The following is a 15,192-nucleotide window of genomic DNA, read 5'->3' as shown; positions in this document are numbered from 1 at the left end:
ATATGTGCTGTACCTTGGACAGCCATTTCATACAGAGAAGAATGTTGTGTATTAAAATGACAGAGACTGTGACTGACCACTTGTCAGAAGAGTAAACTATTTGGCTGACAGAAGTTAAGCTTAATCTGTATATTGCCACTCAGAGAAATACAGTAGGCTATCGGGAATTTGTATGACATGTATTTCATCCTCCCAGTAACAGTTTGGCAGGATATAGCCAATACACACACAGGACTGAGTTAGGACCTGGCATAACCTAAGATACTGTCTCACTTGATCCAGCATGTGATGTCTGGGAAAAATACACAAATTTTGCCTTGATATTCAAACTTCCCTCTCTGTTTAACTGTTTAACTATTCTTAATCACAAGAGATTGAAGTGGCTTTCTCATCATTCTTGAAAGTTGTGTGCCTGCGTAAAAATACAGCAATCCAGGAAGAGATAGGGTCAACACTGCTAGTAACTTCAATTTTTTTTTCATCAGTCTTTGGAACTGCTGTTTTCAGCCGTGAAAGGACAATTGTAAGGTAGGCTCATCTCACTCACATTCTCTGCACTTGTGCAAGAGCACATTGCAATCCTCCAATACACAGCCACACCAACCACAGCACCCGCACAGCAAAGACAGAACAGACGATAGGCACATTTCCCTGATGACATCTGAAAAAGTGCAATGCAATGAGGGAGCCCTGGCAAACAAATTCCCCTCACATGCAATTTTGCTTGGCCGTGCAATTAATTCCCAAACTTGAATGTTGTTGCACTGCATTTCTCCTTTTTTCCCCTTCACTTTCCTGACCTTTACATTATTGCAAATCCATCAACACTCCTATTTATACATTTTACCACCAGTGTCTCCCTTTAAGATGACCTAAACTTGATTGTGTTCAACCAACGGCAACATCTGCCCATTATCAGAAATTGCAAAATAAAAACAAGACTTACAATTGTGCGCTAAGGACACATGTACACATATGATGTTATTTAAGCAATCAGGAGATTTTTAAAAATCATAATGTATGCCATCTTTGTTCTGTGTAAAAGGAAGCCGTCTACTAATGACAGCCAAATTACTTTGCTAATACGGCTAATATGCCAATATACTCTCATAAAAGCTATGACTGATTTCAAAACAGCCTTTTAATATATAACAATTCAGTCGGCTGCTCCATACAACTTAAATACAAGGTAAGTTGGATGTACGCTTTGAACGCGATAGGGGTCTGGTGCGCATGTCGGTAGTGAGAGGTACACGTGTCTCTTACTTCCTCGCTGACAGCTCAGTGTAGCTGCTTAACAGCGCCCATACTGCACGGAGCATGGAGGGCGGTACGGATATGAAGGTGGAAATGTTATCGCCTGAGCCCTATTCGGATTCTCTTTTGAAGAAGTTACAGGACCAGGATCCCACCACCATGCTTGGGATCGTTGTTGCAGTGCTTGTAATTCTCGTTACGATAGGTAAGTGAATGACAGAGACGCAGGCCTGAATGCGTCCTCGGGTGCAGGGTGACGGATTGTTGCGGTCTGCAATGCAACGTCGAGGCTGCCGGATTAGCTAGGTAGCTAACGTTAGCTATATTCAAACGGTGGCGCTGATGTTGTGTCCACCCTGGCACGTATCCGTGAACGAGTTATTGAGCTAAGTAGCGTTAATAGCCAAAGGGTTGACAGTCTATAGTACATTGTTTGCGCGCCACGTCTGTGGTGCATCTTAATATGACATCTGGCTGGCTAACGTTACACTAATCCGGCGAGTTGGCCGACTAGCACAAGATAATTATTCGGTGAAGTTGATGGCTGTGTGCTAGCTTGCTAATCACAGTTGGTATCAGTAATATGTATCTTACAGTCTTTTAATGTGTAAATTACGTGCTTCGGGAGGAACATGTAACGAGGTAATTTTTACTTTTGTGTTCCAGTGATTCTGAAAATATTCTGGGGGAGAAAATCGACTAGGAGCGCTGTCCTTCTGGTTGGGCTGTGCGATTCTGGGAAGACCCTTCTCTTCAGTCGAGTGAGTTTATTAGTATTAGTATTTAGGGTGTAGATTTTAATGTTTGAGATCGTAAAATATGTATTACTTTTCCCTCCTCCAGCTACTGACGGGAAAATTCAGATTGACTCAAACGTCCATCACAGAAAGCAGTGCCCTTTACAAACCGAAAAACGACACGGTAAGAAAACAGGGTAAAGCAGTGTCCCCTGAAACTATGTCACTCTTCTGTCATTTTAATCTGTTATGACCAGGGATGACTTACATATTTCTGTTTTACCAACGTCATCTGAGAGACAAGCACTCCAAAAATTCATTTCAAAGTGAAACAAGTAAGATAAATATTGCACCTTGTAAGTGTGGATTTTTTTTTCATCACTTGCAGACTGTAGACATGAATGTAGTGATTAGAATTGGATCAAAAGCTCAACAGAAGTCTTGTGACAGGGACACACTTGTGAATTACAGACAGGGCTATGTTTTATTAGCAAGTGGAATATCTTTGATGTCCGTCTTCACAAGAGGGTGATTGATTCTATGGAATGCAGTATAAAGACAGAAGTTGGAATTTTGGCATACCAGTAAGTGTTTATAGGATATGCACAATTTACACAATTGACTTTCTCTGCAGGGCAGTGGCTTGACACTGATTGACCTCCCTGGGCATGAGAGCCTACGTCCACAATGTGTGGAAAAGTTCAAGTCAGCTGCCAGGTAAGGCTCATTCATAGAATAACGGGGAAAGGGCTCATCTTTTCATAGTCTTCTGGCTTGTTTCTTCTTGAGTGTCCAGGTGTGCATGAACATGGCCGCCCTTGCAAGGCCATTTCCACATATGGCCAAGTGTAGCTGAATCTAAGGTGTCTCTCCAGGGCAATCGTGTTTGTGGTGGACAGCGCCGTCTTCCAGAAGGAGGTGCGAGACGTGGCAGAGTTCATGTACTCGCTATTGACAGACAGTGTGGTGGCCAAAAATGCTCCGACGCTGCTGGTGGTCTGCAACAAACAAGGTAGATATGGCCATATGGCTGCCTTAGTCTCGAGGACATACTACAGAAGGAGTTGGACTGTATGAGTGTAGGTTTGGAAAAGGAGGGAGACTGGTACATATGTGTTGTGAACTCATCTTGTCTCCTCTTCATATAGATATCACCATGGCAAAGTCAGCCAAATTGATCCAGCAGCAGTTGGAAAAGGAGCTGTGAGTATGCCATGGAACATTCTGCCTCAGATAAGAAACTAAAGTAAAACTGCATGAATAAAGGCCAAAGGATGACCATATGTGGCCTTTCTCCGTAGGAACACGCTGCGAGTGACACGATCTGCAGCCCTGAGCGCCCAGGATGGATCAGCAGGGGGTGCCAGCGTGTACCTGGGTAAGAAGGGCAAGGACTTTGAGTTCTCCCAGCTACCCATGCGTGTGGAGTTTGTGGAATGCAGTGCCCGTGGCAACAAGGGTGACGAAGGGGAGGCTGGCATTGAAAATCTTGAGAAATGCCTGGCAAAACTGGTGTAACAAAAATCAGACTCCAACCTCTTACTGCTGTCATGCTCAGCCACCTGACCAACCATCTCTCAGAACAGCCCAGCTACAAGGGCAGCAAATGTCTTTGTGGACACTGCTGTTTCTGAAGGCTGTCGTGTCAGTGCTGCCGTTTCTGCAGGCTGTCGTGTCAGTGCTGCTGTGTCTTCAGGTTTACGCATGGTGAATCATGTCTTTGATTCAACGTTTCATCATTTCCAAAGAAAGAAGGTAAAAACAGCCTCAGAAATTTACTGAAATAATGTCCGGCATTGCATCTGCTCTGGGACCCCTATTCCATTATTCCAATAGTGTGCAAGACTACATAAATACATTGTATTACCTCCTCTGTCAAAGTATGTCACACTGTTGAATGTTCTTATGCTGTAGTTTTAGGCACACATTTGAACACAGTGAGATTGATAGGGCTGAACAGTATCACAGTGTGTGTGTATCACACAATCTGTTCAGCCGTATCAGCTCTCTTGCAGTTAGAATTGTAGTTGCTTTCCTGTCTAGCTCTAGATTATGTATTGCTGCAACGTGATGCATAATAATTCTCTGCTCCCATTAGGAGTAGACTTGAAAAGCCACATATTGAAGTCAACTGTTCTGTGCACTTCAGACTATTTTTTTGATGTCTAGGTTATATAGCAGTCTCAGCTTTGTGCCTTGTTTGGGTTAAGAACTGAATACATTTGAAAAAGTATTTCAACTATAGATTGTTAGTGTGGATATTTGTGCATGGTGCATATATTTTTTATCCTTTTGAGATTTGATGATGGAATGATAGGCCTGTTAGATTGGCCATATGGAAGCCAACAAGGAATGTTGTTACTTTTGCATTGTTCAGCCCATAAATAAAAAAGGATATTGAGAGTGGTCCACTGTGCCTCAGTATCTTCTATTCACTGGGTGACTTTGGGTGTTTTGCTTTTACGATACCATTATAATTTTGTATACTAAATGAGAAAGCCGCACTGTACGTCATTCATTGATGAACAACAAAATGGAAGCCTGTTGCACTTGATTGGAGGTTTCTAAGGAAATATGCTTTCTTAAAAAAAAGACTGCACACTGCCAAGTTTAGCGTTATCAGTGTGTTAAGTTGGAATGTGCCATGCAAAAAATGATTCTGAGCCAAATTTCGTATAGAGTTAGACATGTTTGACACATTCATTTTCAAACCAATTTTCAAAATGTAGGAGACTGAAATACCAAGGGAGTCCATGTGAAATCAACATTACAATAGCATTTATTGCTCTCTGGGAAATGAAATTCCACTGTGTGGTACTTTCTGCACACAGCTCTGCAAACATACTTGGTTGTAGTCATGACCACACACTCCAATCCAGAGCACCCCAAAAGGTGTTGTATTGGGTTCATGTTGGATGCTAAGTGAACAGGGTGGCCAGATCATCACACCCATGTTCTGTTCTAGAAAAACTGATAAATACAGGGAATTATTCTGAGTAAAACATGGTCTCTGCTGTTGCACAGTCGAAGAGCTGTTAGGTTAGGGCTGCAGTATGGATGCAAAGCCGTTTACTATCGCACCGTCAGCTGGTCCATTTGCACAGTTCAGCATGGATCGTATTTCTCTCTATCTGCAGCACACACTCTTCCTACTTTCAGGCTGAAACTTATTCAGTTATGTCACTGAATCACTGAATGTAACATGGAAATTTACATTCTGTTGGAATTATTATGCATGCAGGTATGTTGCCTTAAGTTAGTCATCTTGGAGCTGTTGAGAACAGTGCTAGATATTTTTATACTATATTAATGCTGATTCATTGTTAATACAGTTTATCACACTCAACTGAAAATCTGTGACCTCACTTTAACCTTTTTAACTACTATGCAGAATGTGTGTACATATACGTAGCACAGGGACAACGATTAAACAAGGGTGCTTTTTTGAAATTGGAAAATTTATTTCAGCTGTAAAATTTCCATACAAAATTGAGCAATGTGACCATTGTTTCACTTTTGTTTCAATTGCTGGAAGAGGAAGAGTAAGAGTAAGAGTTGGAGTTTAAGACAGAAGTATAATGGTTATATAACTGTTCACCATGTGTCTTCCCAGCAGGCTTGCTCCTCTACACCCTCTGCTGGCAGGTATGGAAGGTGCAGGCTTGCTCCAGGTCTGTGGAGTGTTTGAATGGTTGAATATAAGAATGGAAGACATTTGTTTTTGGTGTGAATTATGCATATCAGGTTGACCTGATCTGGAATTACACAATGTACATTGGAAATGCTTCATTACCAGGGACGGACTGGAGGAAGAGGGTACACACCTGACACGCTTCCGCACCTCCTGAGTGATGTCACAGAGTCAAAGTACTCCGCACCCAGGAAGTCCTGGAAGTCCTGCTCTGCTGGGACTTCCTGAAGGCACTGGGTGGAGTCCTTGAAAAGGAGGTTCTTTCGCCCCTCTGACTGGAACATCCTAAAGGTGTCTGTGCCAGAAGACCCAAATCTGGCCTGTGGCAGGGTGGGAACAGATGGTGTGCGAGAAAATGAGACAAATAGCCTGAGGAAATCCCCACTTTGGAGGACAGTGATTTGCAAGTGAGGGAAAATTATATGCAGTGTTAAACAAAAGTCTATTAAGCATTGATTAAACACTGATTAGGGACACCCTGCTGCCAAGACATAATTTCAAAGGCGACATTTCTGTCTGGAATATATGTTCTGATAATGTCTGATAACTCCCTATCATCATTAGTGATAGGAATATATGGGTGTTTGACAGATACTCTGACATTACCATTATGTTACAAAAGTGAGTGAAATCAGTCTGACAAAAATGAAATTGTGTAAATGCATACAGAGGCACATTTAATACCCACTGACTTATTTAACTGTAAGTAATACACCTGGGCTGCATTCAGTACGCAGAATAGTGTGTAAGGAATCCAAAGTAGAAAAGGTGCTGAACGTCCAGTTGCTGAATGCTCCCAGAGAAGAGCAAGAGTGTATTTGTCTACAGTGTGCTGCTCAGGAAATACAATGAGGAACATATAATCTACTTGGTCAATTATAATGTAGGAAGAAGAATTTAAGTTGAAATGCAATATACAGTTCACTATCTTTATAAGAATGAGCTGCTTCCAGTCATCAAAGACCTGGACAGAGCACCCAAGAGATATGGTGCATTCCATAGTCCACTCTACATGAACATCCTAAAGCATGTGGAGAGCACCATGGAGTACAAAGGAGACATAAAGTGTTGCCAAAACCATCCAGAGTTTCATGTTCTAAAGTTTTGAAGCCGCCACAGGTACCATTACATTTGCAATCATTACACCTACAACAGAGAACAACCTCCCAAGGGAGTTGGAAAATACTTAGAAAATTAAGAAATGCTTGTTTTCGAGAAACAACATTCATAGCTCTGGAATTGAATACAACCTTCCCTGGTCAAACCCCAAAGAAGCCCATCCCACCTGCTGCTGGTTAAGGACTGTGACCACACGGGCTCTGCTCTCGGGGCGGGTCATAACGGCATGGGCGGGAACTTTAGCCAGATGGCAGGTCAGGTAATCAGAAACGGGGGCAGTGCTGGTGGGGCCACTCGGGCACAGCAACTCAAAGTCAGCTGAACCGAGGGTCGCTGCCCAGGGAGCACCGTTTCCTGGAGGACAGGGAGGGAGCAGAAGGGGTCCACTGCCAGCCAACACACTTTTTTCAGATATTATCTTTCATTATCATTCAGTTCTTCAGTTTTCCAAATTTCCTGCTACAGAATGTCATAACAGAAAGTAAATCTCTATGTAAGCATTTCATGCATGTAAAACTATCACTTGTATCATTGTAAAATATTATTGTAACATAAATATATTGTAACATAGCCTCACATTAACACCAATGCTCCCTTGTGTGAACACACATGTTCACACTGACACAAACACATTCGGAAAACCTGGACAATGGAGGCTTTATTAGGAAATTATTCCTTGTACACTACAGATGCACATGAAGATTCCCTCCGATTATCTCTTTTTTCCTGATTAACTAACTCAGACAGTGAGCACACTCTCTTACCATCGGTGTTCTCCAGAACTGTGGTATGTTTCACAAAAGCGACATCACCGCCACCCTCCACCAAACATCTGCAGGGGGAGTCAGAGAGTGAGAGAAGAAGAAAAATGTTTGGGGTCAATCTTCACAGTACGCTCTGTAAATGTAATGTTACCACAGACAATTAGGACACCCATGCGAGACACTAAGTTTAGGCTCAGTCGTATAGAATAAATGCAGAGCACCTTTTAATCCCACCCTCCCAACCTACCCCCTGCCTTTCCGCTTTCCCTTAACTCCAGTGACTCTACAGTAACCACAAGCAAGTGTGCACTACACAGGTGTGCACCTTAAGCCTACCTTACACCCATGAGGCTTCCTCCTTGTCGTTTCCCCAGCAAGACACCCCGACATCCCATGCAGCCTCACAACAAGAAGACTTCCAAACTTGCTAAGGTAATACTACCCCTCCCTCCAATCCCATGTCATTCTGACACCTCCCACCTGAAGGCCCCAGCATAGCCGAAGTACAGCTCTTCAGCGCTGTCCTGGCACTTATGCTCCCCTCCTACACCGCTCCCGGCACACAGAGCACAGAGGGAAGAGCCAGGCTCCGCCCCTGGGGCACAGCTCTGGTTGAAGAACTTGGCTGTTGCATTAAAAATAAAAAGCACAGACAAGAATGAGCATTGCATTACATATAATACATTACATTATTACATTACAGTCATTTCACAGAGCAATCCAATGAGCAATCCAGTCCAAAACTCTGTGCTAAACCAGTGTGCTCGAACTACTTTGTTTCCACAAACTGAGCAGCTGATCTTCTGTTCCTCACTAAAATGATGTGAATTGTGAATAATAAGAAATAAAGTTATAGGCCTCACTTACATCCCTGTGTGGTGTACGCAAGTGTCCAGTAGGGGGCACAGACAGGCTGCTGTTAAAGGTCTGCACAGGCCTGAATCTGTAACCGGAGCCTGAGCTGACCCACATATTTTAATACCTGAACCAAAATGAATGCCGTAATACAATTTTAGGCTCGAACCTGAAATGCATGTAGTTTAATGTGCCTATTTTTTACGTCCTTGATTTATACCCTATCATAAGGAACTTACTTTTACACCACTCAAAACAACGGGACACAGGAAACAGAAATCAACTGCCTTTCTCACTGTGAAATTCCGTCCGTGCATGACAGACCACAAACACCCAGCTAACCCATCCAGCAAAGCACCCTCCCAGCGAAGACTCACAGAAGTCACACTCGCTGGTGTACTTGTGGATCAGGCCCATGGGGACATTCCAGCCAGCAGTGCGGCCCAACCCCGTGTGGCAGGACTTCTTCCCTCTCAGCCCGCTCCAGGAGAGTCCTGAACCCTTCCGCACCACTGCCACTGCATAGTAGGAGGCAGCCCCTGTGAGAGGGTGGAGCCAAGGGTTAGAGAGCTGCTGCACACGCACATCAATGCATCACAAAGGCTGTACATGCTACACTCACCTTCCCCTGTGGCACACTTCTCTGTGAATAGACAGAAAAATGGAGAGTTTTTAATTTTTCATTCAAAATATGAAAATAACTGATGGAAATATAATATAAATGATGAGCGGACATAACAGATAGACGAAATGGAAAAGGTTCTTTGGTGATAGGAGCTCCAGTACCTGCATCGTACTGCTCCACCATGGCTGGCACCAGGCCACACTTCCCAGCAGAGTACACGTCCCCTCCATCCATTGCCATGGCGTCTGCATCATTGCGCTGTGGTTGCAAGCGGCGGGGTTGGGCATGGCAAACAGGTGTATTTGGAGGGTGGGCATGCAGGTACCATTACATCATACGGGCCAGAATTTTTTATGTTTCTACATAAATTCTGCATTGACTATAATCATTTGATCTCAACACAAAATACAACATATAACAACATATAAACATGACTTATTTGATGAAATTCAAATGCTGCAATTAACAACTACCTTAATTTTATGGCAGATATAAAGCTCTATAACACTTGAGACAATGTTCTCACTGGAGAAAATATCTGCTTCGTTTTTTTAGCTTCATCACCCACTTCTAGCACCACTCCTTCCTGTTCAGTACCATAATCTTCCGGATGCACTGGTCCACAATGGCACCATGCGTGCACTCAATCTTGGCCACGCCCGTCTCATCCATACTGCTGACACTCCACTGGTTACACTTCTGCGCTTCAGCATGTCCCACTGCACACCATCTCACTGCGCGGGACAGCCCTGCTGGACCTGTGGGTCAGGGGCAGATAAAGCACAAGTGAGCGGAGGTGGGTGGCTGGCCCTTCTCTGACACACTGGTTTATGATTGGGCCTCATCTCCTGTGTGTACTCATATACTGTACATGTGTGTCTGTGTGTGAGTGTAAGTCTGTCCATGTGTAAATGTGTGTCCATGCAAGTCCATGTAGGCATGTGTTCATTCATGATTTTGTGCATTTGGTGCAATTGTCTGTTCTTTTTATGAGTCTGTTTGCATACAAGCAATTTATGTGTGCGTGTGCATGTGTGTGTAGACGTGCATGCATGTTCATTCAAAAGACAACCTGGCTGGAGGGAGCGGATGGTGCTCAAGTACTCTGCCCCCAGGTAGAGGAATGAATCTGTGGTCTTTGGCAGTTGCACCAGCCCAACAGCAGAGTCTTTGAATAGCAGGTTCTTGGATGAATAGCCTTCCGATGAGAACAGTGGGAATTTCTCCTATTTGAGACACATGGGTTAGAATTAATGACAATTTCTGCATTGTACCAAAATACACACAAACGTTTTCAATAGGTAAGAAAGTTAAAAGACCTTTGTTAAAAAGTGGAGTCGGTCAATTGGGGGTATGGGGCATCCTTAACAGAGATGGGTAAGAGCAAAGTTTTTTATTACTTTGTTACCAGTTTGCACATTTACCTGCTATCCAGCTGTTCTTAATGAGACTATATAAAACATCTTTGTGCTGAGATGTCATGACCAGATGTTTGTACCAAGACTGCGCAAGAATTGTTACAGTTTTGACTGTGACAGAGATGTTTGTGGTTTAGGTGTGACTGTAATGCAGTGGTTTAGGACAGAAGTGTGACTGGTGTTCAGTGGTTTGTGGTAAAGGTGTGAAAGGTGTACCATGGCCTCTTGAAGGCTGTCCCAGATGGCAGATGCCAGATGAGGGTCCTTGCGACTGACGACGGCGTGGGCAGGCACTCTGGCCAGGTGGCAGGTGGCGTAGTCGTCGACTCTCCCTCTGCTGCCATTCCTACACAGCAGCTCATATCCCTCCTTCTCTGTGGCTGCAGACAGGAAACAGGAAACCGTGACCAATGTCAACAGTGTTTCTGAGGCAGCAGACAGTTTTGCAGAGGTATGTGATACGTACCTGGGACAGTGGTGTGCTTCACGAAGGCCACGTCTCCGGCTCCATCTTTCAGGCACCTAAAAAGAGAGAGAGAACATGAGCTCACAGCACCGAAGACCAATCAAATGGCTAAAACCAGAAAATCTGAAAGGCCTCATCTATCTATCTATCTATCTATCTATCTGTCTGTCTGTCTGTCTGTCTATCTAGATACTATTGTTGTGTTCTGTTCTGTGCTTGTTTGAGTATAAGGAGGGTACTCAAAGTCCATTAAAAACCTGCACATGCACTATATTGCTTCAAGGATTATTTTAGAGGTATTAATTGATGTTCTGACAGTAGTAAAAAAAAAAACTCTGGTCTAATCAAAATGCTAGCACATAATTCCTAAGTAAACCGTGGGGCAAAGTAGAGAGTGTGCAAGGTTTTTTTTACATTTGGACTGCACTGTAGACATGCTGTATTTTATAATCGAGATTAGTAGTACAGGGGTGAATACAGGTGCTACTGTCTACAACAGAGGAACTATATATTGTGCAAATATATTGGGAGGAGGGGCTGGGTCAGCCCTGAAGGGGGTGCTGTAGCACACACCGGAAGGCTCCATCATAGTTGTAGTAGGGCTCATCTTGCGTTGGGGAGCAGTTGCCCAAGCACAGCTCACACAGTTTGGGGAACTGGGTCCCTCCAGGGGCACAGCTAGCAGAGAAGAACTTGGACACAGCTGCAAAAAAAAAACAAGACGTTAAAACCTGTTAAAATCAAATGCAACACAACAAAAGCAGCAGTCAGTTAGAAATAGTCATACACATTACAGCCATCTACACAATCACAAGGTCACATCTTGTCATTACTGGTGTCTAAATGAGTTGGGTTTGGATTTTTGAGGAGATGGAACTTCCTCTGAGTCAGTTTCAGTGTTGTTGTGGTTGACCAATTCAATTTCTGGGCAAGTGTATTCCTTCTGCTTTTTTGTGTAGAATAGACGTATGCCTCATAATTCAGTTATCATAGGATATTTTTTTCAATGCAGTTTACAGTTTTTGGCAGAGACCGATATCTCCCCATAAGCATTCTTTATGACACGGAGTGGGGCTTCCCTCTGTGTAGCAAAGCATTACATTCCATTACAGTCATTTAGCAGATGCTCTTATCCTAATTTTATCTGTTTATACAGTAGGATATTTAGGCAATTGTAGGTTAAGTACCTCGCCCAAAAGTACAACAGCAGTACCCCAGCTGCAAATCAACCCAGCAACCTTTCAGTTACAAGTCCTGCTCCTTACCACTACACTACACTTTTTATATTATTTTCTATAAAGCTTTTTTGTATTTTTACATAATGTGAGCTATTTGGTTACACAACTACTTCTAGCTAGCCAAGGAAAAGAAAGGAATTCTCTCTGTTTACCAATGCTATCTACTTTTTCCACTACACTGACTTCTTTAACAAATACCCATCTTTACAACGAGCAGACCATCTGTGGCCTATTTAGACACTCAAGTGAGTGTTTTACTTCACAATAAATGTGTATTTATTAATATGTCAGACCTTCCTAGATCAGTAATGGTAACTGAAAATGCTGAATCCAATACCAAACTCCAGCACTGGTGTTGGTTGCAGTTTGTTGCAATGTACAGTCAGTGCTCAGACAGTTTTACTACACTCTACAGCATTTCATCCATGAATTCATCAGCATTTCTTCATAACGCAAGCATTTGTCTGGCGACTGCTGCTGGCTCCAGCCATGGCCCACAAAGCAATGCTGCTGGCTTCTCCAATGACTTGCAAAGTCATATGTTTAGCTTACCTTCCTCGATGGATTCCCCATCAGTGCCATTCCACTGGATCTCACCCTGTGCCACCAGCGTCCCAATGGGGATGTTCCAGCCGGCAGACTTCCCCACACCCGTGTGACAAGACTTCTTTCCCCTAAGCTCATGAAATCCAAAGCCACTGCCCTGCTTCGCTATGGCAACAGCATAGTAGCAGGTGTCGGAGTCTGCAAAGTGAAACACAGAGCACAACGTTTATCTTTCTCTCTCCCTCCCTCCCTCGACATGCTTCTCACCAAAAAATACAATCCACTTATCTTGAGAAGTCTCATAATATTTTGTTAATCTGTATCTGTATTCTTTTAAAAAAATCAGCATTATTTCTGAACAAAAACTGATATTCACTCATTCAATACTCTGTTGCTATGACAGGTTGTACCTTGTCCATATTCCTCAGCAATGATAGGATGAAGGTCATTGTTGAGGAGACCGGCTTTGTAGATATCACCTCCATCCAAGGTGACTGCATCTGCTTCATTGGCCTAGGACAGAGAACATTACATCAGCAGTGGGAGACAAACTCCTTTACAGCATCACTTGGAAAAATAAAACATTAAAGCATCACTGGAAGAGAAACCTCATAGCAGCACAGTCATTTTTCCCCACTGGAACATGCATCACACATCAGCCTAAGTGGAGAGGGGAAACTTTACTTAGCAAGAGAAACTGAGGTACAGCCAAATTGAGAGACCCAAACACTGGTCTGATGGCATGTTATTCCTTACTGTTTGTGGCAAGTACCAGACCTTTAACAACCAGAGTATATCAGAACCTTGGTTATGAATCTCATATGAGACCACTCTACAGCACACTCCCACTGCTGCATTAGTTTGACTTGAAAGGCTGTACACTGCAAAAAACTGGTATTCCAAAATCTCCCATCCAAGCACCAATCAAGCCAAGCTCCTCTGAGCTATAGCCATCAGGTAGAACATGGCTACAGGGTAATCTGGCTGCTTCCATGGCCAATCTGACCTTGATGGCATTGATGCAGGCCTCTGACCCCTCTCTCTGCACACAGGTGATCTGTGTGACTACGGCTGCCAAATCGTCACACTTTTTCTTCTCTGCTGCAGATGTCGTGCACCATCTCACATGCGTGTCATGTTGCGTGGATGTTGCTGGAAGCACCAAGACTGAGGAGAAAGGCTTCACAATGACTATTTTGCAAGCAGCTGCTACTGGAAAACAAGGACTGGGGTGAAACTGAAATTAAATCATTTCAAAATCTCTAGATCTTTGTCCCAAATCCTATCAATCAAGAAGTGCCTGCAACATTAATGCAAAACAAACCAAATGTTCAACTAACATAGTGGAATGAAAGGCAGAATTACAGAACTAGTCTCAAAAAGCACGAAATATACAATTTTATTTTATGGATACAGCACAGTGACTACTATACTATACCAAGGCATCCAAGCAGGAGTGACCCAAGGAGACCATTCATGTTGAGGCTTGGTGCTGGGTTGCTGCACTGAACTCAGAGAAGTCCAGGGACAGCAGTACCTTTTTATAGGAAGCTTGTTGGCTAGGTGTGTGAGGAAGTTTCTCAATACTTGGCAAATACAAATAAGACATTGGCATACCAGGGAGAGAGGATGAACCAAACAATGTGTGGTTCTGTGAAAGATTTCCTTGGGTGGAGTTGTGCGCAACTGTTTTTTTGCATGGAGATGATAAATGATGGTAAAGTTGTAACTTAATGACAGGTTCTGTTTTTATCCATTTTCAGTACTCCAGCACTACATTTGGACCTGACAGGACCACTAGCTACACTGAATTGGTTTATATCCCACCAAAGACTGATTTATTAAAACATTCAATTTTCTACCTTGGGGGTGTCCTGGAGTCCAAAAAGAAACTACAATCTTTTGTTTCTTGCTTGATGCTTTTCATTAGAAAAATTTACTGGAGACAATGATCTTGCGATTGACTGGCGTCCTGCCAGGACTGCACTTAAACACAACACGGAAATGGGGAAAAGTGCTGACTATGGTTGACTCTGGCTTAGAAATGGCTTACCCAACAATGCTGAAACACGTTCAACTTCCAGATGAAACAGGAGCAGTCCGTGCTTGTTCTGTTCTAAGGTGATTAACACCCAGGGATAAGACTGTATACTGGATGCTGCCACACCTGAACTGTGCTGTAATGTGCTAATCTGCACAAATGCTAGTACAGCACCTCAGGTATGCGTCCCACAAAACCCAAATCACAAAGAGGTTCAGTTTACGGAAGAAAGTGCATTTCCCATCGGAGCCATCATCAGTTCTGGTATTGAGCTGAATCAATTTGGAGCAGTAACAAAACAGATGGATGGTATTTCATACACCTTGAAGTGGGTCATGCGGCCTTCACACAGGTGAACTCTATGGACATAATAGTGTTTATAGCCTGTCTCCTTTAATTAGGGTGTGACACTTCCCCCATTATGCTTTTTCAATT

At 43.3% G+C, this 15,192-nt stretch overlaps 2 protein-coding genes across 2 annotated transcripts; one reads left to right on the top strand and one right to left on the bottom strand.

Annotated features, from left to right (window-relative positions):
- The first annotated feature begins 1,285 nt into the window (after positions 1–1,285).
- On the top strand, positions 1,286–4,403 carry srprb (SRP receptor subunit beta). Its single transcript, XM_036537053.1, has 7 exons — positions 1,286–1,462; positions 1,924–2,018; positions 2,101–2,178; positions 2,629–2,711; positions 2,870–3,006; positions 3,143–3,197; positions 3,296–4,403. Exons 1-7 carry the CDS (start codon positions 1,321–1,323, stop codon positions 3,510–3,512), a joined length of 807 nt encoding a protein of 268 aa, XP_036392946.1. The 5' UTR covers positions 1,286–1,320; the 3' UTR covers positions 3,513–4,403.
- A 1,133-nt stretch (positions 4,404–5,536) lies between these two features.
- LOC118783667 (serotransferrin-1-like) lies at positions 5,537–14,194 on the bottom strand. Its single transcript, XM_036537619.1, has 17 exons — positions 14,188–14,194; positions 13,723–13,868; positions 13,127–13,229; positions 12,723–12,914; positions 11,506–11,635; positions 10,933–10,988; positions 10,683–10,846; positions 10,121–10,271; positions 9,646–9,806; positions 9,210–9,306; positions 9,046–9,066; positions 8,801–8,962; positions 8,049–8,193; positions 7,569–7,636; positions 6,971–7,158; positions 5,819–6,005; positions 5,537–5,667 (listed from the first exon to the last, which is right to left on the bottom strand). The coding sequence occupies exons 1-17, from the start codon at positions 14,192–14,194 to the stop codon at positions 5,621–5,623; spliced, it is 2,025 nt and encodes a 674-aa protein (XP_036393512.1). The 3' UTR covers positions 5,537–5,620.
- Positions 14,195–15,192: the final 998 nt, after the last annotated feature.

This window comes from Megalops cyprinoides, chromosome 9 (assembly GCF_013368585.1).
Source record: "Megalops cyprinoides isolate fMegCyp1 chromosome 9, fMegCyp1.pri, whole genome shotgun sequence".
Taxonomy (NCBI): domain Eukaryota; kingdom Metazoa; phylum Chordata; class Actinopteri; order Elopiformes; family Megalopidae; genus Megalops; species Megalops cyprinoides.
This window is presented reverse-complemented; position numbering and strand designations above follow the sequence as displayed.